A 26,867-nucleotide genomic window follows, 5' to 3' on the forward strand; every position below is an offset into this window, starting at 1 on the left:
ACTAACGATAATATCAACACACACACCGGTGCCCGAGGGAGGACTCGAACCTCCGGCGAGAGGGGCCACGCAAACCACGACTTGGCGCCTCAACCCGCGTGGTCACTGCGAGCGGCTTCACCATCAGGTTCCACAGTACCTTGTTGACCACTTGGGTCCATGGCTTCGTCAGCTCTGCGTCACGCTTGAACCGTACGCCAGCTCTTACCAACAGAAATCAAGACTCATCTGACGAGGCCACGTTTTTCAGTCCTCTAGAGTCCAACTGATATCGTCATGAGCCCGGGACAGGAGCCTGATGCGGTGACGTGAAGTTAGCAAAGGCACTAACTTCGGTCGTTCTGCTGCCGTAGCCCATTTACGCCAGATTTGGGCCCACGTTCATCGTATGTCTCTCATTGATTTCTGACGTTATTTCACGCACTGTTGCTTACCTGTTAACAGTGACTACTGTACGCAAACGCCACTGCTCTCTTGACTCTATGTCTACAATGGTAGTGCCTGAAATTTGATATGCTCTGCACACTCTTGACGCTGTGGTTCTTCGAATACTGAATTTCACAACGATTTCCGAAATGGAATGTCCCATGATTCTAGCTCCAACTATCATTCCGCGTTAAAAGTATGTTAATTCCCAGTTTGTGGCCATAAACACGTCGGAAACCTTTTCACATGAATCACTTCAGTACAATTTACAGATCCGGCGATGCATGGTCCTCGTATCCGTTGTGTACACGATACTGCCGCCATCTCTATATGAGTGTACCGCTATCCCATGACTTTTATCACCTCTGTGTATGCGGAAAGGAGACGAATGGGAAAACACTCTAGTGGCCATATGCGGTGCAAGTGGGGAAATCCCGTTAAATAACAGCCTTTGATACTGTGTAGGTTGTTATTGCCAGGCGCTTGGGAACGAGCATCTCTGGTATTGAACATCTTTTAATCTAACGCACCACATGTGTACAGCCGGGGGTGAAAGTGGGGAATTCCCTCCAAATAAGACGGTCTGATAATGTGTAGGTTCTTATTGCCAAGCGTTTGGCAGCGATTACCTCGGAAACGCCGAAACTGTTGGGCTGTGCGCGTGCTACTACCATGAACATCTACGAAAATGGTGAAATCACAGTAGTCTACTGCGTGATTTCACGGAACCTGTCGGTGAACCAACAGTTTCAGCCTTATGCTGCGTTAGATCGTAAGACGGCCAGCGCAAAGGCTGAATCGGTCATTATTTTTAAATAAATGATTATTAAGGTTTTAACTGTTTTATTAAATGGTAATTGATGAAATATCACTATCATCTGCAAACCATGTTCTCTAAAATCACATTGATTTCTTAGCCATCAAATTCACCTGATCTAAACCCATTGGCACAAATCTTGGACACTACTGGGCACCACCTCTGCGTCCACATCGATGATGAACTGCTGCGCTAGATAACAGGTAGTCATAATGTTTAGGTTCATCACTGTACAGTTCATTATTGTACACTGCTGTACAAGAAATACAAGGAAACACTGACTAAATTAAACTTTCAGAAAATTCAGATTAATTTACGGCTTTCTGGTGTCATTATTATGTTTTTCTCTGTTTTTATCTGGACTACATGTCATTATGGTGAAATACACTGAAGCGCCAAAGAAACTGGTATAGGTATGCCTATTCAAGCAGGCCGGAGTGGCCGAGCGGTTCTAGGCGCTACATTCTGGAACCGCGCGACCGCTACGGTCGCAGGTTCGAATCCTGCCTCGGACATAGGTTGTGTTATGTCCTTAGGTTAGTTAGGTGTAAGTAGTTCTAAGTTCTAGGGGACTGATGACCTCAGTAGTTAAGTCCCATAGTGCTTAGAGCTGATTGAACCTTTTTTTTTTTTTTTTTTTTTTTGCCTTATCAAATACGGAGGTATGTAAACAGGCAGAATACGTCATTGCCGTCGGCAATGAATATATTCGACAACAGATGTGTGGTGCACTTGTTAGATCGGGTACTGCTGCTACAATTGCAGGTTATCAAGATTTAAGTGAGTTTGAAAGTGGTGTTACAGTGGGCGCACGAGCGATGGGACACAGCATCTCTCAGGCAGCGATGAAGTGGGGATTTCCGTACGACCATTTCACGAATGTACCGCTAATATGACGAATTCGGTGAAACATCAAATCTCCGACATCCATGCGGCCGGAAAAGATCCTTCAAGAACGGGACCAGAGAGAATCGTTCAGCGTGACAGACGTGCAATCCTTCCTCAAATCGCTGCATATTTCAATGCTGAGGCATCAACAAGTGTCCAATCGTTCAACAAAACATCATCGAAATGGGTTTTCGCAGCGGAATTCCCACTCGTGTACCCTTCTTGATTTCACGACACAAAGCTTTACGCTTCGCCTGGATCCGTCAGCACCGATATTGGATTTTTGATGACTGGAAACATGTATCCTGTTCGGACGAGTCTCGTCTCACATTATATCGAGCGGATGGACGTGTACGGATATGGAGACAACCTCATGAAGTGATGAAGCCTGCAAGTCAGCAGGGGACTGTTTAAGCTGGTGGAGTCTCTGTAATGGTGTGAGGCGTGTGCAGTTGGGGTGATATGGGACCCGTGATACGTCTAGATACCACTCTTGGCAGGTGAAACATATGCAAGCATCCTGTCTGATCACCTACATCCATTTATATCCATTGTGCATTCCGACGGACTTTTGCAATTCCATCAGGACAATGCGACATCCCATACGTCGAGAATTGCTACAGAGCGGCTCCTGGAACACTCTTCTCGGTTTAAACACTTCTTCTGGCCACCAAACTCCCAGACATGATCATTATTGAGCGTTTCCTTGATTCTTTCCAACGTTCTGTTCAGAAGAGATCTTCACCTCCTCGTACTCTTACGGATTTATGGACAGCTCTGCAGGATTCTTGGTGTCAGTTTCCTCCAGCACTACCTCAGACATTTGTCGACTACATGCCACGTCGTCTTGTGGCACTTCTGTGTGGTCGTAGGTGTTCTACATGATATTATGCATGTGTATCAGTTTCTTGGGCTCTTCATTGTATGTCACCCTATGGCGGAGGGGATATGAGTGGAAGATGTCAGATGCACTCCTCACAATATAATTGGGCACTGGAATCTCCTGTCCCTAATTAGATACAGATTCACTTACAACGGGTACAAAATGGCATACCTAGTGGACATACCCATATCACCTTGGCATCCTTGGCATGGTCCAGAGATCAGCGTTTGTGTACGCGGAGGGTAGTCACGCTGTTGGAACATGAATTTTGAGCAGTGTCGCAAGTATTCGCGTTTTCTTTTATTGGCAAAGTGTATGTTACACTGACGAGAAGCTTTACTCCGCTTCGTGGCGATTCCCGCAGATGTCCTAGTCACATAGCTTCATGGCAGATCCTCTGCGTTCTAAGAAATGCATTGGACAGCTTTGAAGCTGCAGCAGTAGTTATACACTGCATGACACACTTCACCAACTAAGGGTATTACAATACATTTGCAGAACCATAAAAAATGAGATAGCAGAATGTTAATGATAATAGCAAAAATACGTCAAAGTAGAAAGCTTAATATCATCAACATTGACATAGACTCTGTAAATGAGACCACGATCATGTTATGCAAAATATTTGTACAGGTCCACTTTGATCACGCAGATTGTACAATTCAAAATTACTGTTTCGGCTATTCTGGTCTTCAGTTCATAAAAATATCCTGATGTGAGTATCAATGTCAATATCTGTACACCTAGGTACGTAAGTGCTTGTGCTTAATATCATGAGTGTTATTTGCTGTCACTATTAGAAAATCGTTTTGATATCTCACATATGCAATCAGGTAGCTGTGTAGAGTGATGTGACGGATATTCTGTGTTTCGAAGTCACAATAAGTCTGTGGAGAAAACTGAATATTCCAGAATTAGGTTTTCACTCTGCAGCGGAGTGTGCACTGATATGAAACTTCCTGGCAGATTAAAACTGTGTGCCTGACCGATACTCGAACCCGGAGTTGTAGGAGACGAGGTACTGCTGGAAGTAAAGCTGTGAGGAAGGGGGCTTAGTTGTGCTTTGGTAGCTCAGATGGTAGAGCACTTGCCTGCGAAAGGCAAAGGTCCCGAGTTCGAGTCTCGGTCCGGCAAACAGCTTTAATCTTCCAGGAAGTCTTCATCTGCCAGGAAGTTGGAATATTGTAGTTGTCCATTACATTAACACACCCTCTATGGTTGTTACTCAACCAGTTAAGTGCGGTAGTTAAAAAACTTCTGGGATACACTACGTTTTGCGAAGTTTCGGTTCGATTGTTTAGATGCATATATTTCTCCACTCTTTTACTGGCTTCAAAATAACATTGTCGAATTTTCAAAAATGGTTGAATTTGCTCTAAGCACTATGGGACTTAACATCTGAGCCGACCGGTGTGGCCGAGCGCTTCTAGGCGCATCAGTCTGGAACCGCGCGACCGCTACGGTCGCGGGTTCGAATCCTGCCTCGGGCATGGATGTGTGTGATGTCCTGAGGTTAGTTAGATTTAAGTAGTTCTAAGTTCTAGGGGACTGATGACCTCAGATGTTAAGTCCCATTTGAACCATTTGAACTTAACATCTGAGGTCATCAGTCCTCTAGAATTAGAACTACTTGATCCTAACTAACCTGAGAACACACATCCATACCCGAGGCAGAATTCGTACCTGCGACCGTAGCAGTCGCGAGACTCCGAACTGAAGCGCCTAGAACCGCTCGGCCACAGCGACCTGCGCGGGGTCGGATTTTCATTTAAAATTAAGATTTATTGGTGTTTGTGGATTTTCAAGAACTTGCACTCTGTGAAAAGTGCAGTAGATCTCCGTGTTAAAGAATAGAGAATATGGCTTACAGCTGGTGGACAGTGGCTGTGCGTACTTCTGATTGCTCCCCAGATTAGACGCATAGTAATGTTTGGTAGGACGGCGGTTAGTCTGATGTGGTGGCAGTTTAGCCTTACTGGAGCACAACTATCTGTAACGGAGTAATAATATTCCAGAGCAGAGCTCTGTAGCGTGGTGCGGAGGATTACCACAAAGTCCATATAGTTCCCCTAGCACATTATTTCTGCAGTATTAGTAATCTGTAAATCTTAGGTAGGGTGCAAAGCATGATGTAGTATCCAAACTCGAATGTAGGCATAGCCCATTGTTTTGAACAATTACTTATACTGCAAGACGTTTTACAGATGTTTATGATCTCTACATTAACCGTACTCCCTGAGTCACAACAAAAGTCGACTAGGAAAATACATGTTTGTACTTGCAATGCATTTATCCACAAGTAACCTTTCATCGCCGTTACGAGAGAATGTTCTCCACATTCTGGTTCGGTGTTCATACAATCCAGAAAGTAATGGTATGATTTGATACTGAGATACTCAAAGCCGTACCAGCTATTCTCACGGTCTACCGCATGTTCACTAAAGAATATGTAAGGGATGCATAGATGTCACGTACCATTAAGCACCGTTCGAAAGACAGCAGACAAATAATCAATCGCTTAAAGAATTCAAAAAGGGTTCAGATGGCTCTGGGCACTATGGGACTTAAGATCTGAGGTCATCAGTCCCCTAGAATTTAGAACTACATAAACCTAACTAACCTAAGGACATCACACACATCCATGCCCGAGGCAGGATTCGAAACTGCGACCGTAACGGTCGCGCGGTTCCAGACTGAAACGCCTAGAACCACTCGGCCACACCGGCCGGCGCTTAAAGAATTCCTTTTGTCTGTGATATTGTTGTTGCGATTTGCAGTTTTAAGACTGGATTGACACAACCTTCTACGTTATCCTATCCTATTAAAGTCTCTTCATATCTCCATGACTCTAACTTACATCTATTTGAACCTGCTTACTGTCGTAAAATAATAGTCTCCCTTTATAATGTCTACGCCTCACACATTCCTCCATTCCCAGATTGACTGTTCCTTGATGCCCCTGATGTCTCCTATCAGGATGTCCCTCTTTTTGTTCAAGCACTGCAACAATGTTTTTTTCTCTCCGGTTCACGTCAATACCTCTTCATTATTTATTCTATATGCCCACTTCTATTCAGCAGTTTTCATTTCAAAGGCTGTTCTCTTATATGAACTGTGTATTGCTACGTTTCATTTCTGCTCCGGACTACATACCAGACAAATATTTGAAGTTGTGTGTGTGTGTGTGTGTGTGTGTGTGTGTGTGTGTTTGTGTGCGTGTGTGTGTGCGTGTGTTGGGGCTTACGGGCGCTCAACGTCGAGGTCATCAGCGCCCTGACACATATTACATGAAACGAATGTGGACAAACTTAGCATCATGGAAGCATATACGCAAAGAAAGCAGGAAAAGAAAAAAAATGCTGTATAAGAAAGTAAAACGAAAACGGTGCGTCAAGAATGCCACAGGAAATTGTCACTGGCTGTCCACTTACATAAAACATGCGTGAGCCAGGCAACTTGTGAACAAATTAAGACCCTCTCCCTCAAATCTTCGTATAAACATTGGACAACCCACTGAACTTTAAAACTTTAACAAAATTCGGTTGGGTATTTCCTAAAAGAGATGGCAGATCCGCCGGCAAGTCATCCACGGCCCGCTGGTCAGAAAATAAAACGCAATCCAATAAAACGTGGCGCACAGTGACCTGGACGCCACAAGCACCACACATTGGAGGGTCCTCTCGCCGGAGCAGGAGGCCATGCGTCATTGGACTGTGTCCTATCCGAAGTCGAGTGATGAGAAATACTCCTGGCATTAATTTGAACTGTATCTGATGAGGTCCTCCAAGGGCGAAACGTAAAATAAATCAGTTGCATATCTGCTGCCTGTGACTGCTTTTACAACAAACTAGTTGTGGTTGGATTTGTCGCTCTAAACCACAGTTCCGATTCATTGCAAAGAAGTTTTCTTTGGTTCAGGTGGACGTTTAGGCAGACCAGTCCAGCAATCTAAATTCCTGTTACCAATATACGAAGGTATAACCTTGTGGGGCAGAACAATTATTACTGGGCAGAAAACTTAGATCCTAGAGTCTTTCTACAATAAGAGAAGAATCACATGATCAAAATTAAAATATGCTGATACAGATCTACAGTCAACTTATGATCAGTGTGATCTATCCTCAAACCGGAGAACCAAGCCCACACCCTCGCAGCAACTCACTAATTTCACAGTTACAAACCTTCTGGCACAGCACAGTAACACAACAACCGTATACGCCCCAGAAACTTATTAGATATCTCAATAGTCATTAATTAAATGGCTTTGTCTTAAATTAAAATGTCGTAACTACTTCATTTTAGCGATCTATGGCTTATGTGCAGTACTACAGCCAAGAAAAAAAAAACATCCATAGTGGATCATTCAGTCACAGATATGTGTGTACCTGAAACGCAATGGAATCTCTTCAGTAGTGGGCCATGATGCCTGATAGGTAGTTAATTCAGATGCGATTTAATATTCACTGCCTCTTCTAGAGCAATGATTCTCTTCCGTACTTCTTTGACGTATCGTCTACAGTATAAGTAAAATATACTAGTTTTATAGATGAAAATTAATTTTGATAACACTCTTTATCCTCAAAGTACACCTTAACAGTAATTTGCGTGAAGTCGATGCAATTTTCCTGCAGTACTACGCTATGGTACGCATAGAGTGATGTCAAGCGTTATTGATAACGTGTCTGTAACATTTTGGCTAAGTGGTGTATGGTGTACTTTTCTACTGCAGACATGAAAAACAAAACTGAGACTAGTGTATGCCTTTACATTTCTTTACGCCCTCTGTCGAACCCTTGCATCTCTTATAGACCTCAATAGAGCTTGGTCAAATGTATTGGAAATTTCTCCAAATGGTTGACATTATGCTCCTCAGGTCTCTCGCTCTCTCTCCTGCGCAGCAATATTACTTCTCAGTGGATCCCATACGTGCTCTACGGGGTTTAAGTCGGGGCAAGGGGCAGGCCAGTCCACTATTACGAATATCCTCTCGTTTCAGGAGCTCCTCCACCAGCCGGCCGCTGTGGCGGAGTGGTTCTAGGTGCGTCAGTCTGGAACCGTCCGACCGCTACGTTCGGAGGTGCGAATCCTGCCTCGGGCGTGGATGTGTGTGTTGTCCTTAGGTTAGTTAGGTTTAAGTAGTTCTAAGTTCTAGGGGACTGATGACTTTAGATGTTAAGTCCCATAGTCAGGTTACTCTAAATTCAGAGGCTGTTGCACGCAGCGACTTTTATATTGACTTGTAAATAAGAGATTTCAGCTATCAATCGTCCTTTTGAAATACTACTGGCAGATCTAGAATTCAGATAGAAACTAGCCATTCTCAATGCACTACATTTTTGATCAATGCATGTGATCCCTGTTGGTTGGGCTTCATCCACAGTTCATTGAAATGTCGAAAGGACGACTGATAGCTGAAATCTGTTATTTACAAGTCAAGTCCCATAGTACTCAGAGCCATTTGAATTTGAGCTCTTCCTGCGGCGCTATTTTACCGGCCGCGCTTTGTTAGCTAATGAAGTGCCCCCCCCCCCCCCCCCCCCGAAAATTCGCACATGGGGAAAGAATGCAGGATCACAATAATGTTAACCGGTGAGTGTATCGTGTTTAAAGATTTGAAGGTAGTACACTCATGCAGTATTAATATTCCCAAAACCATGACATCAGGTGCACCAAAACGATCGTGTTCTATAACGCTGGACCTAGCCTCATACGGCGAGAGGCTTGAAAACGTACTTCACCCACAAACAATGTCGATTAACGTTGTTGTGACACTGTACACTTTTCCCATGTACGTCTTTTCAGGGGTGAATTTGGAATGGACTTCTTTACTATGGATGACAACACGCGACCGCGTCGAACAGCGCAGGTGGAAGAGCTCTTTGAAAGGTAGAATTTTTGGCGAATTTGCTGTCCTAATCGTTTCTCAGACTTAAGTCCCATGGAACATGTGTGGAATAAGTTGCAGCGGTATATTTCATACGTCCACGTGTAGGCATGACCGTAAGCACTCGTCAACCGAAATGGCGGATGATGATTCCTTACCAACATGGTGGACAGTATAGGAGGCTGTGGCTACGCCATGCCTCCGCAATATCCTTTCTTCCAGGAGTGTAGTTCTGCAAGGTTCGCTGCAGAGCTTCTGTGAAGTTTGGATGGTAGGAGACGAGGTACTGGCAGAATTGAAGATGTGAGGACGGGTCGTCAAAAAAATGGTTCAAATTGCTCTGAGCACTATGGGACTTAGTCCCCTAGAACTCAGAACAACTTAAACCTAACTAACCTAAAGACGTCACAAACATCCATGCCCGAGGCAGGATTCGAACCTGCGACCGTTGCGGTCGCGCTGTTCCAGACTGTAGCGCCTAGAACCGCTCGGTCACACAGGCTGGCACGGCTCGTCAGACATGCTTGGGTAGCTCAGTTGGTAGAGCAATTGCTGGCGAAAAGCAAAGGTCCCGAGTTCGAGTCTCTCTCCGGCACACAGTTTTAATCTGCCAGAAAGTTTCATATCAGCACACACTCCGCTGCAGAGAGAAAATATCATCCCCAGGCTGTGGCTAAGCCATGTTCCCGCAAGTTTTGAAGGTAGGATACGAGGTACTGGCAGAATTGAAGTCGTGAGGACGGGTCGTGAGTCGTGATGGGGTACCTCAGTTGGTAGAGCTCTTGCCCGCGGAAGACAAAGTTCCCGAGTTCAAGTCTCGGTCCGGCACACAATTTTAATCCCGCATCTAGGAAGTTACCATGATTCGGGGTTATTTCAGTGTAACTATTGTCTTTGAGTAAAATTGTCATTATCGCTCAACTTATGTGCATCTCTTACGGTTAACTTCCGTGCTACACTCTAGGTGCTCTTTCTGTGTATGTTCCAAGTTTCAGAGGGCTATGCTATTTGGCAGTGACGCTTCATGAGAAAGCTACTTTTGTCTTTAAGTTGTCCACACCAGTGTACTTTGCTAGTACACAGTCAATGAACCGAAGTCTGCCACCTGCTTTAACTACAGCCGTGCCTTTGTGAGTGTTCCATTTCATATCGGAACTTGGGAACTTGAAGTAAGGTCTTATGGGACCAAACTGTTCAGGTCATCAGTCCCTAAGGTTACACACTACTTAATCTAACTTCAACTAACTTACGCTAAGAACAACACACACACCCATGCCCGAGGGAGGACTCGAACCTCCGACGGGGAGAGCCGTCCAGGCCGTGACAAGACGCCCTAGACCGCGCGGCTACCCACCGTTTCATATCGCTACAGATCCTTAAACCGAAGTATGAACATCAGATGACCGACCGCAGTTGTTACACAATCAGATTGTAATAACACGATGCCGATTACAGCTGACCAACACGGTGTGAATTCGGCATCGAGTTGAATACCTCATAACGGTTTTCCAGATCTCTGACTCGTTTCCTCTGGGAGCCAACGTCCAGGTGGTGAGCCTCGCCGCCGCGGACTGCGACCAACCTGGCGGCCTCACCGCGACGCTGGTCGGCTGGGGCTCGCTCATGTTCGACGGCGACGAGGCGGACACCCTCCAGCAGGTGGAGCTCTGCGTGCTGGACCGACAGGCCTGCCAGCTCCTCATCGACTCGGTGCCGACGCCGACGCTGGAGACGACGCCGCGCATGGTGTGCGCCGGAGAGGCCGGGCAGGCGGCCTGCAAAAGCGACGCCGGGGGGCCACTGGTCAGCGCCGGGACGCAGGTCAGCGTCGCCTCGCTAGGCATGTTCTCCGTCTGCGAGAACTCGGGCACCATCTTTGCCATCGTCGGCAGCTTGCGCGCCTGGATTACTACCCACACTAACGTTTAGCTACCGTACCAAGAATGCCAAACGTATTTTCCACTCTGCTGTATTATTTACTCCCACGTTCAGAATCCTATGGTTTTGTGACACTGGTGATCGACGTACTGATCGAAGACGAATAAGTTTCTGCGTCTATGCCATAATATCATAAGACATAAAAGCATCTATTGACTCTGAAACAGAAACTGGTCAAAACTAAGCCCAAAATACAACTTATCTGCTAATTAAGGAAATATGATAATGAACTTAATTAATTTCTTCATTTGCGTGGCAACTTCGTCAGTTTAAAGTTGTTGCACGTATTAAAATTCAGCACCCGCTGGGATACCCGTGCGTGTAAAGCGCCGCTTCCGGGTCGGGGAAGTGCGTCGATCTCGGATCTAATCTGCCGGCGGATTACCGTTCGAGGGGCGGTGTGCTGGTCTGCCCGCATGGGTTTTTAGGCGATATCCCACACCCCGGTAGGTAAATACTGCGCTGGTTCAAACACTGCATGATCCTCAAACATTTTGAATACTTTCGCTCACTTTCACATGGATGACACTACACAAAGCCTGTTGGAATACACGTCTTTCCTGGGTGGATACCAGGGTGGCAACAGGAAGGGCATCCGCCCACCCTTTCAACTAACGAAACCATATCCTTCAATAACCATACAGACCCTGCGTCGATGCGGAACAAATGCATAAGAAGAAGCTGAAAGCATTTAAATTGAATCTGTGCAACTACTGAAAAATTTTCATTTACATTACCATACATCTTTCATTTTATTGAAAGAAAACACAGTCAGTGGTCTACAGTCAAATACATTTACCATTTTGGTTTCCTTTGTGGGATGCAAAACGCTCTGCAATGAAAGGTACTGAGTTGAGGTTTCTCACGTACGGTATTTTATGTCCAATTTATGGTTACCCCAGGAGGCCACGTCTGCTTGCACATTTCTGAGATATTCTTTAGTTTCACACTGATGTTGTTTGCAGAACCCAACGTTGGTCTGGAGCACTACACTTTTCTTGATCTTATATGCGGTGCAATTAGCTGCAATATTACACTCATGCTCAGAAGAAACAGAACAAGTTCATACTCACAGAACATGTACGTTAGTATGTAATGCAGAAATAATTAGCATTTGGACCATGTCGGCCCGCAGGTTTAAGGTCACCATCGAAACCTCAGTGCAACAGCACCTACCGGTGCAATATGCCTGCGTCTCTCTGTAATCCGGAGGTCAGGGCTCAGTGTGACTTAAGCAAACGTGTAGGAGGCCTCGCAGATGTATGAGCGAACCGACCGAGACACCAGTGAGTTTGAAAGAGGGCCCATGATTGCCGTGAGGGAATGTGAAACATTCATCCGGGAAATTGCTGCTGCTGTGGGTCGAAGAGTTCCGGCAGCGCTGGGTGTGTGGAGAAAGTGTATGGCTACATATCTCAGGACGTCATTCAGATAGGCCACATTATCCTGGGCATGCACCGGCTGTGATTTGTAGTTGTAGCCAGTTGTACCCCACACCAAAAGGCCTCGATGTGGCGCTGGCTATGCAAATACAGTCACTATGATGCCGCTCCCCTTATCTGTTGTGAACTATAATGCTGCCATCATGCATGGAACAAATTGTGAGGCCCCATGGCGGACCCTGTGCCTACTAGGCAATAGGACACGTGCTGAATCGAGGTGACTGAACAGCTAATCATTTCTGCAGCACATATTAATATATATGTCCTGTGAATATGAATGTCCCATCTCTAATCGTTTCAGGGGTTCTGCTTCTCTGAACATGAGTGTATTTGTTTGTATACTCAAGGTTAGTCGTGTCTCTATGTGCTTCCTGTGAGTGTACGATTCGTCTCCAGCATCAAATACTCACTGCGCGACGTGGCCAGCCGACGCCAGTGTCTAGCTACTTATCTAAAGATGTGTGGGAGTTTCCCAGATGAAATATCGAATGTGATTGAAAAGACGAACAGCTGCCGCCTCGAAACATCGTCAAATGTTTCGCCTCTTTACGAGGGCAGTCATGACATACGCCGTCGATGGAACCCACAAAACACCTCTACGTTTAAGTTGAAGAATATCTCATTCCTTCACCTTATCCTACCCAATTTTGAACAAGTTACAGAACATACACTCCTGGAAATGGAAAAAAGAACACATTGACACCGGTGTGTCAGACCCACCATACTTGCTCCGGACACTGCGAGAGGGCTGTACAAGCAATGATCACACGCACGGCACAGCGGACACACCAGGAACCGCGGTGTTGGCCGTCGAATGGCGCTAGCTACGCAGCATTTGTGCACCGCCGCCGTCAGTGTCAGCCAGTTTGCTGTGGCATACGGAGCTCCATCGCAGTCTTTAACACCGGTAGCATGCCGCGACAGCGTGGACGTGAACCGTATGTGCAGTTGGCGGACTTTGAGCGAGGGCGTGTAGTGGGCATGCGGGAGGCCGGGTGGACGTACCGCCGAATTGCTCAACACGTGGGGCGTGAGGTCTCCACAGTACATCGATGTTGTCGCCAGTGGTCGGCGGAAGGTGCACGTGCCCGTCGACCTGGGACCGGACCGCAGCGACGCACGGATGCACTCCAAGACCGTAGGATCCTACGCAGTGCCGTAGGGGACCGCACCGCCACTTCCCAGCAAATTAGGGACACTGTTGCTCCTGGGGTATCGGCGAGGACCATTCGCAACCGTCTCCATGAAGCTGGGCTACGGTCCCACACACCGTTAGGCCGTCTTCCGCTCACGCCCCAACATCGTGCAGCCCGCCTCCAGTGGTGTCGCGACAGGCGTGAATGGAGGGACGAATGGAGACGTGTCGTCTTCAACGATGAGAGTCGCTTCGGCCATGGTGCCAATGATGGTCGTATGCGTGTTTGGAGCCGTGCAGGTGAGCGCCACAATCAGGACTGCATACGACCAAGGCACACAGGGCCAACACCCGGCATCATGGTGTGGCGAGCGATCTCCTACACTGGCCGTACACCACTGGTGATCGTCGAGGGGACACTGAATAGTGCACGGTACATCCAAACCGTCATCGAACCCATCGTTCTACCATTCCTAGACCGGCAAGGGAACTTGCTGTTCCAACAGGACAATGCACGTCCGCATGTATCCCGTGCCACACAACGTGCTCTAGAAGGTGTAAGTCAACTACCCTGGCCAGCAAGATCTCCAGATCTGTCCCCCATTGAGCATGTTTGGGACTGGATGAAGCGTCGTCTCACGCGGTCTGCACGTCCAGCACGAACGCTGGTCCAACTGAGGCGCCAGGTGGAAATGGCATGGCAAGCCGTTCCACAGGACTACATCCAGCATCTCTACGATCGTCTCCATGGGAGAATAGCAGCCTGCATTGCTGCGAAAGGTGGATATACACTGTACTAGTGCCGACATTGTGCATGCTCTGTTGCCTGTGTCTATGTGCCTGTGGTTCTGTCAGTGTGATCATGTGATGTATCTGACCCCAGGAATGTGTCAATAAAGTTTCCCCTTCCTGGGACAATGAATTCACGGTGTTCTTATTTCAATTTCCAGGAGTGTATTATGGAATATTCGAGATAATCCCAGTAGCAGGTGCTACAAGAGAGGATTTCGGATAACGGCATGGTTTACTGTTAAAATTTCGAGATCATACGTTCCTAGAAGAATCAACCAACATATAGATTCCTCCAACGTATACCTCGCAAAAAGACCATGATGGTAAAATTCGAGCTTAGCAACGATCATTCGGCCTGCGGACCATTCACGACTTGGACAGGCAAGGCAGGAAATGACAGTGGTACACAAAGTACGTAACACTGTTCTTAAATAACATCTCGCTGTAAACCAAGAGAAGAACATAAAATATTATTTTTCAGTCTGTTTCCTGGCCAAGAGCCCAGCATCATTCACATCCATATCAACCAAGGGCTCTATGCACGAATAGCAGTCTGCCGATTAAATATTTTAATTGCAACTTGTGGTAGAGAAACTTCTTTTAACTCATACTTACAAGGTGCGGAGCATCAAACATAAAAGATTGTCACCGTAAGTGGCTTGCAGAATATTAATGTAGATGTAGGAGTAGACGTAGTTATTGGCAGCGGATGGGCACACAGCTTCCCAGTTCTTTTGGTACTCACTGAAATCATCAGAGAGGAAGACGCTGTATTACACGACAGCTGCTCCTGCATTTATGATCACAGACAGCGTCCTGAAGAGCTGCTGCTGATGGAAAATTGTGCATGTACATCCATTGCCAGACGTAATGTAACAGAAGAAACATTGTATTCGAGATATCTATTCAGCTATTAATTTCACTAACTACGGTTTCCAGATACTGAAACTGTTTTTCAAAGTTCCGTTTGTTCACATCTTACACTTTCTCTGTTTCCTCAGTTATCGAATGACTGTGTGAGTGTACTATTTCTCACGAATGAAAATAAAACACTCAAATAACCACAACTATCTTGCTGCCAAGGCATATGTTTCTTATAAACAGAAAATCGAAACAGTCAACAAGAGGACAACGATCGATAATTGAAGAAAGGGGCATAAACAATAATTCTCTACGAAATCTCTAAAAACTGTTTGCAGGTTGATGTACCTGTCAGCTACTTATAGGAAATTTGCTAACTGTGAATCTGTATATATTATGGGTGACTTAACATGTTTCATAGTCAACTGAATCAAGGGTGCCCACACGACAGTTTGCAGTTAAGGTCCAACACCTGGAGGTATGTAGTATTTTTTAGGTTTCGGAAAACGAATGGTGACTTTTAAGTAGCCATTAAAAAGGTTCAGTTCAGACCTTGCTAAGAGCCTACAAAAACCTACTCTTCAATCATTTTCTTGAACGAAAAACACCTGGCTACACTACATTTTTTCCTTTGTCTGAGGGATATGGTGTGGGGGGGGGGGGGGGGGAGGGCGGGGGGCTGGGTGCCTTGGCAACGGATACGAGTGTCCTCGAACTGCAACCAAGCATGGAAGACTGAACCACGCCAAATTAAGTTACGTTATTTTCTTTTACATACTTCGTATGACAAAGATCGTTTTAACTCTCTTATTACAATGGAGTGCTAAGGCTTCTACTGCATCCCTCACCTTTGAAAACTGTAATTTTGATATCGTGCATGGTTATTCATGACTTCGTAACGCTTCACTGTAGTCATTTTATGTATTTCCTCGAAAATATGGTAAGCTATTGTGTGTGTGAGGCTTTATCGAAATGTGAACCAGTGTTCGAGAACGGAGCAGATAACCAGATTCTTTACGATTTACGGCGGTGTGGCGCTAGTTCCCTCGCTGGGGGAAAACGACCCTTTTCCCCAGTGCAAGATTTAGAGATTCTATTTCCAGAAAGGAAGGGGAGGAGAAATCGCTAAGCTGATCAATAATTCGTAAAGAATCTATATCATACTTATGTCACACATTCAGCGCGCTGTTATGGACTATGCATAGATCTACTTACGAATATGAAATGACAAATGATGTATGGCAGTACTCTGGTGAATAATAAGTCTACGCAGCCTGTACCCCAAAAAACCTGGATGTATGCTAGAATGCTAGCATATAATCCAAGATAAACATCTATACAAGTAAGATATAAACGTGATGTCTCAGTAAACTGCTGTGTTTTGATTTATTCTTATTTCTTTACTTTGGAAAGAGATGTATTCAAATTTTTTTTTCTTTTTGGAAAGAACTGTACCTGATGGAACTGTATGGTTTGTTTTATCTTTGGTAATAGACAATTCAGATAACGTTTTAGTTTAACTGTTTCATGTAATATTATAATGTAACGGAGCACGTCAGATAAACAAGTAAAAGTAATAAATAATAATAATTTGCGTTACACCAGTAATAGCTGAAAGGTAGCCATAAATGGGATCATTTTCAACTTTGTTGCCTGGAGCGACTTGTTAATTGTAGCTGAACTGGTCATTGTGGAGAGGTGGTGCTGGGTTAACAAACGTGTATACATTTTAACATCATCTTAATTTTGCAAATAAACATAAAAATCTCCACTCCAAGAGGGTGTCAACACAGTTCCAATTATACACACCACTTTTCCACAAGGTAATCACCGTCTTACTCTAGAAATTACTACATCATCATTCATAAAAATTTTCTGCATATAACTTTACAGCCAACCGATTGCATAAGTTTAAGGTAAAAACCATGACCAGGCATCGATACCACTAAGGATATCTTCTTCAGAAGGAAGTCACATATATTACATGATGCCAAAATTGTAAACAAACATGATTACCTAATGAGATTAAGTAAGGACACCAAGAAATGAAATAAACTCCACTATAGGAACAGAAAAAAAATTACAACAGATACAGTTTGGTAAAAGAGCAGAATTACATTACTTAGCTTCAGCAGAGTTTTTACGACAGTACGCATGGCTGCAAGATCTTCAAATTTTTGTGCGCTTGGTGACGGCTAGTACGATATAACATTAATTGCTATCAGCTCGCTTCAATAGAAAAAATGCTGACAAATGTTAGATTCGTTTCATACTAAAAAGTAGGACGTTAATACTTCTGTTTAACGTTGAACAATGATTCCGCTCTGGTGTGCATACACAAACTCGCAGTCTCACATATTGTTATCGCGAGTAGTAGCCCGAGAACAGTTGTTGAGAGGAGTGGGGAGTGATCGGACGGAGCCTGCGGTGGAGAGCCGCGCCATATGTGAGGTCGCAGCCTGCCGTGATAGTGGCAGTATCGCCGGAGGAGTCTTTGGTACTAATTGAGAACGTTTTTTAATTTGCCTTTCATATTGCGCGTAGTTGTTGTTTGCTTGCACAATGGAGGGATTTTGTCGGATTTGTTTTGCATACATTGAGAGTAATATTCGTATCTTTGCTGTGGTCAGAGATGTGTTTGTTGAATACGGACACTGTGGAATAATTAAGGTCTGACTAAAGATTGTCAGCGTAAATAAAGCACTCTGCTGTACCAAGGTCTCAAAAGAAGAGTTCCAAACTCATGAAATAAGACAACAGAATTATATTTCAGTTAGATACTGTAACAGTAGGCTCAGAATAATAACAGTTGAATTCAAATTGTTCGCAGATGACTCATCATTCCATATTGTCGTAATGCAAATACTGATACGAAAAAATTGTCAGTTTCCGCTGTGTTATCACCTTGTCATACTATGCTTAGATAATTGAAAGTACTTTCGTTTACACACAAAAAATAGATCATAACTATTCATTAAAATTCCCTATTAATTAGACTGACAGTACGAGATACATTTAAAGATATAATGATTAGTTAAAGAATATGAAACAATGCTGAAAGCTAAAGTAAGAAAATGCACTGCAACAGCTGTGGCTCCTATGATAGCCACTACATATTTTTACCAAAGTACAGTAAGATAATAATTTTTCTTCAGGAAGATAGTTTGCACGTATAATGAAGTTTCTTGTGTCTTGTTATAATTTGTGATGTACATTTTTCTGTATCTTTACCAGACAGATTGGTGTGCAGGGGATGAACTTTTCTGTACGTACGTGCTTCGTGAAGTAGGTAATGAATTATAGAGGTATAAGTGCTGACTTTGTTTTGGATGAGAGACTGTGTATAAGTGCTTCCCAACTGAGAAATGTACTTCTGATGGTCAGTAGTTTAACCAGGGATACTTCTGACTCATGCTTGTTCTCCAGTTTAGGAAGCATTTTGAAGAGTGATAATATCAGAGTTGTATGCATACACATGACGAATCTAGGGAGTGGTCTGCGATATACATATGGAATATGATGAGGAATTTTGCTTTAGGATTGCCATGTGAGCCTTATAGTGTAATTATGGTTTATTAAGACCCAATTATGTTATATTATCCGAAGTGCATTATGATTCGTAGGATATTATGCTGAAGGTTAATGAAGTGTGCTGTTCTGAGAAAGACAGACGGGACATTATATACGATTCAATGAGGAAGAGGTTTTTTTTGCAGATATTTATGGAACCAGACAAGTTAAGGAATGTACAATCTTTAAAGGAAGCAATCCACAGCTGTACGAGATCCGTGAAGGCTCTGTTTGTGCTAACTTTATTCTAAGATAAAGTCGTAGTGATATATATTCACAGAGATTTATTTTGTCACCATTAATGTTTTTGGACTAAACTGTATGTCATTCAGTGATGTTATATGTCACACATTTAGCATGTACTGGATCAATACAAGTACTTTATGGCCACTGTGTACTGTACCATCAGGTAATTATCTGTGGTCATACATATTTTGAGTCATTTAATTAGCTCTAAGATTATGTGCCTCTTCACATAATGCTGACTTTCATATACAAGCGAATATAACTTACTGTTATTCATTTATTCATTACAATTTGTCCTATTATTGTGCCATATAGGAGACTTTTGATCTTCTGCGTCAATTATGAGAGCCTATTTTCTCAAAGGGACACAACGTCAATGCTTTTATGATCTTCATAAATGCTTTGGTAACCAACAAAGTATTCTTTGCCTTATGCTATTACTACTGATTCTGTACAGGATCTTTATCAGAATATAGAAACACTAAAACATTTTGGTGTGGTTTTCAGCGGATATAGTGTAAGTTGCCCTGAGTCTGCTGCACCTAAAATGAGTGTTTCTTTACCTGTTGTTTTTATTGCCATCTGATCTTTACTCTCTTCAAGAATTGTAAATATCTTTTTGATATCTTGTCAAATGAATAACCGTCAATCTCAAGCAGATATAAGTGCTAATCTGCACAATGAAACTTGTATACTTGCGACTTTTCTCTGCATTTGCATTATTTGCAATTCTGTGTAATATTAGTATCTACGCAATTGAAAGATTGTTTTTACACTCCTGGAGAACTATAACTTTTGTTATCCTGTGTAATGAAGTATTATAAATGTCAGGTGGAGATGAGTGTTTACATGCACAAGATGATACTTGCATATTATTTCTTCTTGACTGCATTGTATGGCTCATTAGTTCCCTATAATGTACATAACCTACATAATCTTATGCTTACGTGCATGTATTCTACCACTTTTGTAACCGAAACGATGCTACTTTCCTCAATTTTGCTATGTAAGAATTTTGCATTTGCTCCTTTCCAACGTGTTAGGCAAGAATCACCCCACGAATTCTTAAATGTGAAGGTGGAGGGTTATTAAAGTTGGACACTAAGACTTGACTGTAAAGTTTACCAATGATTTTGCTGTGGTCTGCATACATAGACTATGAGTGTGACATATTATTATCGCGAGTAATAGGAGCGAAGAGTTGAGAGGAATCGGAAGTGGTCGGATGCAGCCTCTGGTGGAGAAAAGCCGCGCAACATGAGATAGGTCACAGCCTGCCGTGATCGTGCAAGTAGCGCCGGAGGAGGCTTTGGTATTAATTGCGGATTTTTGGTAATTTGCCTTCTTTTATTGTGCGTAGATGTTGCTTGCTTGCGAACTGGAAGTATTTTGTCAGATTTGTTATTCTTATATTGAGGGTAATATTCGTATCTTTGTTGTGGGCAGAGACGTGTTAATTGAATCTAGACGCTGTGAAATAAGTAAGGTCTTTGTAAGGTTTGTCAATGTTAAAAATTATGTATTTTTTTAATATTGTAAGTAAAGTCTTGACCATTCAGTTTAGATAATTTAAAAATGTGGTAGTAGTTGCTGCAGTTATTGAGACCTTGCATTGCATGCTGAATGGATCGCAGTATTAATATTGAAATATTTCAGCATGTCGCTGATCACTCTGTTGCAGCTTCAAGACGAGGTAAGTTCTCAGATGCGTGCAGGAGCATTGCAGAACAGTTATTAGGAGCTGTAAAAATATTTTAAAACTCGTAGTTAGATACATGAGAACTGATGACTTGTAGGAATAACAATTAATTTCTGTTTTTTTCAATTCTCAATCAGTATACTATTATTGTCAAAGAAGCAACGTCACATGTTTCCGTAAGCCTTCACCAGAACTAATAATAATTAAAAATAATTATTCCAACGTTTCTCTATAATAATTTCTTCAGTCGTCGTTCTGACGTAACGTGCCTTTATGACAGATACGTTCCTGAAGGACTGAGATCTGACACACAAAACTACGTTAAATATAAAAAAAGATCCCAGCTTGATATTTGTCCAGGTACCCAACGAACAATGTAACCCTACGGACGTCTGCTGAACTGACAAAGTCACGGTTTATTATGATGTATGTGGCATCTCCGTTAATGCTGCCGCAGTTTCTAAACGTTTTCTGGTGGGATCTAAAGGGGTATCACAGACGAAATCGCTGGTTCTTCCTGATAGGTTACCACTGACATGATCGGGAAATGTTCGTACGTGGGCGCAGTCCGTGGTTTGTGCATTAGCAACGACTCACAGATTAGGACACAACTGCGAGGCAACAGGCTCCAGGATGTGGACGACTGGCGTTGCCGGCGTAAGGCCATGAATGTATTGCACACTCGGCGAATGGATTTCTGATTGATGGACCGCGAAGCGATCGGTGTCAAACTGAGAGAACCGTGAACCGTGAACTTCCGATGTTGACTGACTGGAGAGCGAGCGTATAGCCGAAAAAAGGGGTAACCATGTCAGTGGTACGTGATTCGTGAGATATTGCCAGTGACAGCAGCACTGCATGTGGGGCGGTATGCAGCTGCTACCTGGCATCATAACAGCTGCTGGTGAGATATGATCTCTGCAGTTGTATTTCTGGCATACTGGCAGGGTGAAACCCGCGGTACATTGATGTCTGGTTAATAGCTGTGCCTTACGTCAAGCTAAGGTCCAGCTTCTAGATTTTCAGAATCATAATAGTGTATCATAATCTCTGTTTAATTTTCGCATGTTTAGTTTTATCCAAAATGAAGAAGGACAAGACTTAGAAGATTTTATGGTCCCATGTTTCACACAGTGACGTAACAGAAGAAATAAGGCTCGTGTTACGATTAGTATTGACTGAAGATAACGTCACGACAGTCATTCAAAAGCTCATCAGTCTTGGTGTGTTTATCATTTAAAAGGAAAAATAAACAGAAATTGCCCTATCGGACTGTCTGTTTTAAAGTTCTGCAAATTACATTATCTACGTACATGGAAGGTCATTCTCTCTGAACAGGGGCCGTTTTTCAAACAAAAAGAAAAAATGGTAAAACAAGTTTGTGAACATGAGGATGTTGTTATGGGCATAGTTTACCTCATGCAAGTGTCAGACATGGAGGATTGTATGAGACAAATACAATGGAAAAGATACACGCAAATTCTCAGATATCAGCACGTTAAGCTTCATAAATGGACATGTTCGATACTAGGGCTGTTCAACTATAATGAAACCCACTGAAGTGAAAGCAGGGCTAGCACACAGAAGTGTTTGATCAGAGCGGTAGCGTATTAAACGCTATAAATGCAAGATGTGCAAAAATTCGTTCCACATGTTACTTATTCTGCCCGAAATTTCATGTATTACCTTATGGAACTCAACAGTACTTCTCTTGTCTCAGTAGTTTTTTGTACACCTTGAGTGGGAATATTCTGACGTATTTGTTCAACTTCGTGCAGAACGATTCCTTTCGGTTCTACACTGACAGAAAAAAATCGCAGCATCAGAAGCAGTTGTGCGAAATAAACGAAAGTTGCTACGCGTGACGTCTATTCAAGTTTGACAGCAGTCGCATATGTGATGCTAGTAGCGCCGCTTTGAGGATGCAAATCAGGTTTGCTTTCAATACACACTATAGTGGTCGTGAGCGTTAGCTACCTTTCGGTTTGGACGCGGTGAGTTGACGTTAGTCAACAGTGCCTTTAAGAGAAGCAAGACGCCATTATCAGCACCTAATTGAATTAGAACGAGATCGTGTAACAGGGTTACGACAAGTTGGATTTTCCTTCTGCGATATTGCAGAAAGAACTGGCAGGAATCTAACCACTGTACATGATTGTTGGCAGCAGTGGTTACGAGAGTCTACAGTCGCAAGAAGACTGGGCTCCAAACGGCCACGTGGCACTATTGAAAGAGTAGACCATGGTGTTCGACATGTGGGCCTCTCGCATCGTACTGCATCTGCAGCATCAGTTTGAGCAGCAGTTGGCACCACAGTGACCCAACGAACTGTCACAAATCGATTGCTTTATCTACTCCTCTGACCCAGACAACCAGTAACCTGCATTCCACTGACCTCAAACCACCACCATTTGCGAATTCAGTCTACACAGCTAGAACAACGCGTAATGGCGGCGAAACCTCTGCTCATGTTTGAAAATTCACAGAAAGTGTGTTGGCAAACCACCATAAGTCACAGAAATCAGCGAATTCACCTCGCCAAAACATGTGAGAGAACACTACGACATCAAAGCCGTACGTTAAAAATAATAATAAAACCTGATGTATATTTATTTCCGTTTCTAAATGCATAATAAACAGAAAAGTAAAAATTGCGCTTCGCTGCTTGCAGATGGCAAATTTGTAGATTGTGTAGCAGCCTAGCTGCCAACATAAATACCCAATAGCTTCATGTAAGGTGTGTAAAATAATGCATACATGCACTCTCTTTCCAATTAAGCTGTAACTAGAATTTTAGACATAATGTAATAAACAACATACAGTGCATCAAGTCGTTAATACATATATCAACTGTGAACTGTAATCAAATGACGTACAATATTTTACAACAATTCTCCACTCACAATTGTAAACCTTTTGCACTAAATGTTTCTCTAAATTTTAATATGTAACAACAATTTGATAGTAAGAAAATAAAACAACCCACTAAAGACAGCAAAGAAGATAGCCCGCAGCCATGAAGAGAACCACATATAGACGTTAGTAGAACGAATAGATCTTCAAAACTACAAATGACGTGTACACCAAGAGGTTGTTCTAATCTGACAAAAGGATGCTAATCTCAAACTTTTTTTTTTGCTGAACAATGTCTCTTATTCTTCCTTATTCTATTACCTGTTATTACAATATTTATTATATCCCTCAGTATACAATGGTGGTGCTACCACATATCTGGAGAGAAACTGTATAACCATCATGATGAGTTTTTTCAGAGCAAACACTTTAAAGCGCAAGAAAGTAATTACCGAATGGAACGTAAATATGTACATGTACAGAAAAAACATATGGTTACAATTTCAGGAAAACATTCAAGAGAGCCTCACAAATTGAGCAAGTCAATAACACGCTGATCCAGATCTTGCCTTTAAGGAAGCAGTTGTTGGAGTTGGTAATGACCAATACGTTCTCTTGAGAGATATCGTGCCTAATTTTGTCGAACTGGCGCGTTACATAGTGAAAATCCTGCACTATTTGGAGAGAGGAGAAATTTGGCGACACTGCTGGCCAAGGCAGGGTTTTCCAATCATGACGACCAGCAGTAGAAAGTTTCGCCATGTGGGGGCAAGCATTAGCCGTTGTCCGGATGGCTTGCAGTCAAGGACTACAAAACGCGGCGTAGAATGTCGTCGACGGATCGCTGTGCTGCAGGAGTGCACCGGATAATACACAACGGGGTCCTGCTATGATTAGCAATGACATTACAGACCATCAGTACTCGCTGTCGCACCGTATAGCGTGCGATATTGCGATAGGTATCCCACTGCTGTCGCTTCCCATCGCGGGTCATTTGGAAATGCAACTCATCATTGAAACCAATTCTACTCTAATCAACAAGATTCCAGGCCTAAGACGTGTATACAACGACCCGGACTGTAGTGGGATACCAACTCTACCGTCACCCGCCATACGTCCGAAAACCAGTAGAGATGGTTTTGGGCGCGGGACGGGGGGGGGGGGGGAATTTCTTTTCTAAAGACGCTTTGGTTGTCATCTGTGGCACCCTTGCAGCACAGCTGTACGTCGACGATATTCTACGTTCCGTTTTATTGCTTCTCATTGCAAGCCATACTGGGCCTACATTTCAGCAATACAATGCCCAGCTACATACAGCGAGAGTCGGAACTGCCTGTTTTCGTGTTTGCCGAACCATACCTTGAACAGAAAGGCCTCTCCGTAATTGAGAACGTTTGAAACATTCTAGGCAGTGCCCTCCAAAGCAGGACCCTCCATACAGGCTCCTCAATACAGGTCCCTCCAAGCATCTCAGGATTTTGACTATCTAATGCTCCGATCGGATAGAATTTGGCACTGTATCACTCAGGAGAACATCCAACAAATGTGTCAATCAATGTCAAGCCGAATACCTGCTTCCAAAGGTGTACCAACGCGTTATTAGCTTACTCAATAATTTGTGAACCTCTTTCTTCTTTTTTTTAAGTGTATCGACTCCATAAAATGTCTTCCCGTTTGGATACCCCCGTTGGGGCGTACTGAGGGAGCATACATTGGAACAAGAATAAGACTGCGATTAAGAATAGCAGCATTAAATTCTTGAATCCTCGTACACGAGGAATAGCTGGAATACTTGAAGGTGAAATTGAGAAAAAACGAATCCGAGTGTAATGGCAGTCTCTGAAATGATAGGAAAACAGAACGCAGAGTATGCAAGTAACGCAGTCCGAGCGATTTACCCAGAAGTAAAAACATTCATGATGTCAGCACCGTATCAGGACCACAAGTCGAAGATAAGATACTTGTATGGAAGGTCGACAGCAGTGAAAGCTGATGAAAATAAGAAAAATCTAGGAAGAACAGTCATAGGCATGCCACACAGCGGACAACCTGAGATGTTACTAAAGTAAAACTTACAAGATGGAGGAAAAATAGAAGGTGGAATGATTAAAAGTAGTGGCTGACTTGAATGTTGTAGTCTCGGCGAACTGTTCAGACAAATGAATAAAGACACCAGGTATGCACTTAGCAGTGTACGGAAGCGTGCACTTAACACAGAAAAACACAGGCGAATGCTTTTCACAGTTCACCACCTGAGGTGATGGATGGCGCTGCAAGCAACACTAGATAGCGCAGTAGAAATCTGTGGACGTAGACGGGCCACCTCTGTACACGCCAACATGAATCAGATGCCGTCCAGTGGATATAAAAGAAGGAATTCGCCAGTTCACGACAGCTAGTTTTAGTCCCTGACCACGAAAATGGAGGGTATCATTGAAAGCTTGGAATTTTATCCCAATTTTTGCGGCAAGAGAGCCCAGAACTCTTTGTGCAAATCTCCTTAATTATTGGAAATACACGTAATGAAATGTACAGGAAAACGAGATAACTTTGCTGAGTTCAGTTGACTGATTGATTAATCAATGGAGATACATGTTACGAACAGGACAGACGAAAAAGATAACTTGGACTTTCTCCTGACTGGAATAGATACAGAGAAGAAATAAAAATTTTGGAAGCTGCTAACATAGTACCAGAAACGGACAGCTATTCGGATTTTGGCTTGTTGACAGGGAAAATCACTATTCAGTTGAAACAGACAGAAAACAGAAACGAAGTGAAAGTTAGTCACCCTTAGGAGACATCGCGCTAATACCTGTGCCACACTGTCTCTAGCTTTGACAATCGTCTCATTTGGCAAGGTTTCTTGAGGGATGCTATATTCAGTTGCAGCTATTCAGTCATTATTACTCCCTGTGGACTATATCGTCCACAAACAGTGTGAGGTAAAACATCCTATTCGGTCGTAAATGCACTCGCCGCATTGCGTCATTTGAAAGGAGGCGAAATCGCGTTTCGTCGGACCGCACAATACCCTCCAGTAAGTTATTGTCCAGTTTCAGGGTTGTTGGATTGTCCATTACAGACGTGGTAGTTTGTGTTCCACTGTGAGCGATGGTCTTTTACTAGGTACCCGATTCTGAATGCCCATTGTATATATTTCCCTTCGTAATGTTCTCCCGGCAACATGTTGAGATGGATCTTCATTTACTAACAGCAGAAATTGTGCCTTGTTTGGAATCAGTTGTTACTGACAAGGTTAGAGACTGGTCTCAGGTCAGTGTAGGTTAAGACCTGTGTACGGATTCCGTACTTGTGCCATCACATACTGCTGCAAGTAGTATGCCATTTCTTGTAGACTTTCTGGCCGTTCGATTCGATGCACCAATAAATTGTGCACCTTCATTCAGTTTTCGTCTACAGTGCGTCCAAA

The 26,867-nt window shown here is 43.4% G+C and overlaps 1 protein-coding gene across 1 annotated transcript in view; it reads left to right on the plus strand.

The window, feature by feature from the left end:
* LOC126484787 (trypsin alpha-4-like) overlaps positions 1-10,827 on the plus strand; it is an 84,476-nt gene extending 73,649 nt beyond the window's left edge. Inside the window, exon 4 of the mRNA XM_050108383.1 lies at positions 10,411-10,827. Within this exon, the coding sequence (XP_049964340.1) occupies positions 10,411-10,827 (417 nt within the window). The remainder of the gene's footprint in view (positions 1-10,410) is intronic.
* The last annotated feature ends 16,040 nt before the right edge of the window (positions 10,828-26,867 follow it).

Source organism: Schistocerca serialis, chromosome 6, assembly GCF_023864345.2.
Source record: "Schistocerca serialis cubense isolate TAMUIC-IGC-003099 chromosome 6, iqSchSeri2.2, whole genome shotgun sequence".
Taxonomy (NCBI): domain Eukaryota; kingdom Metazoa; phylum Arthropoda; class Insecta; order Orthoptera; family Acrididae; genus Schistocerca; species Schistocerca serialis.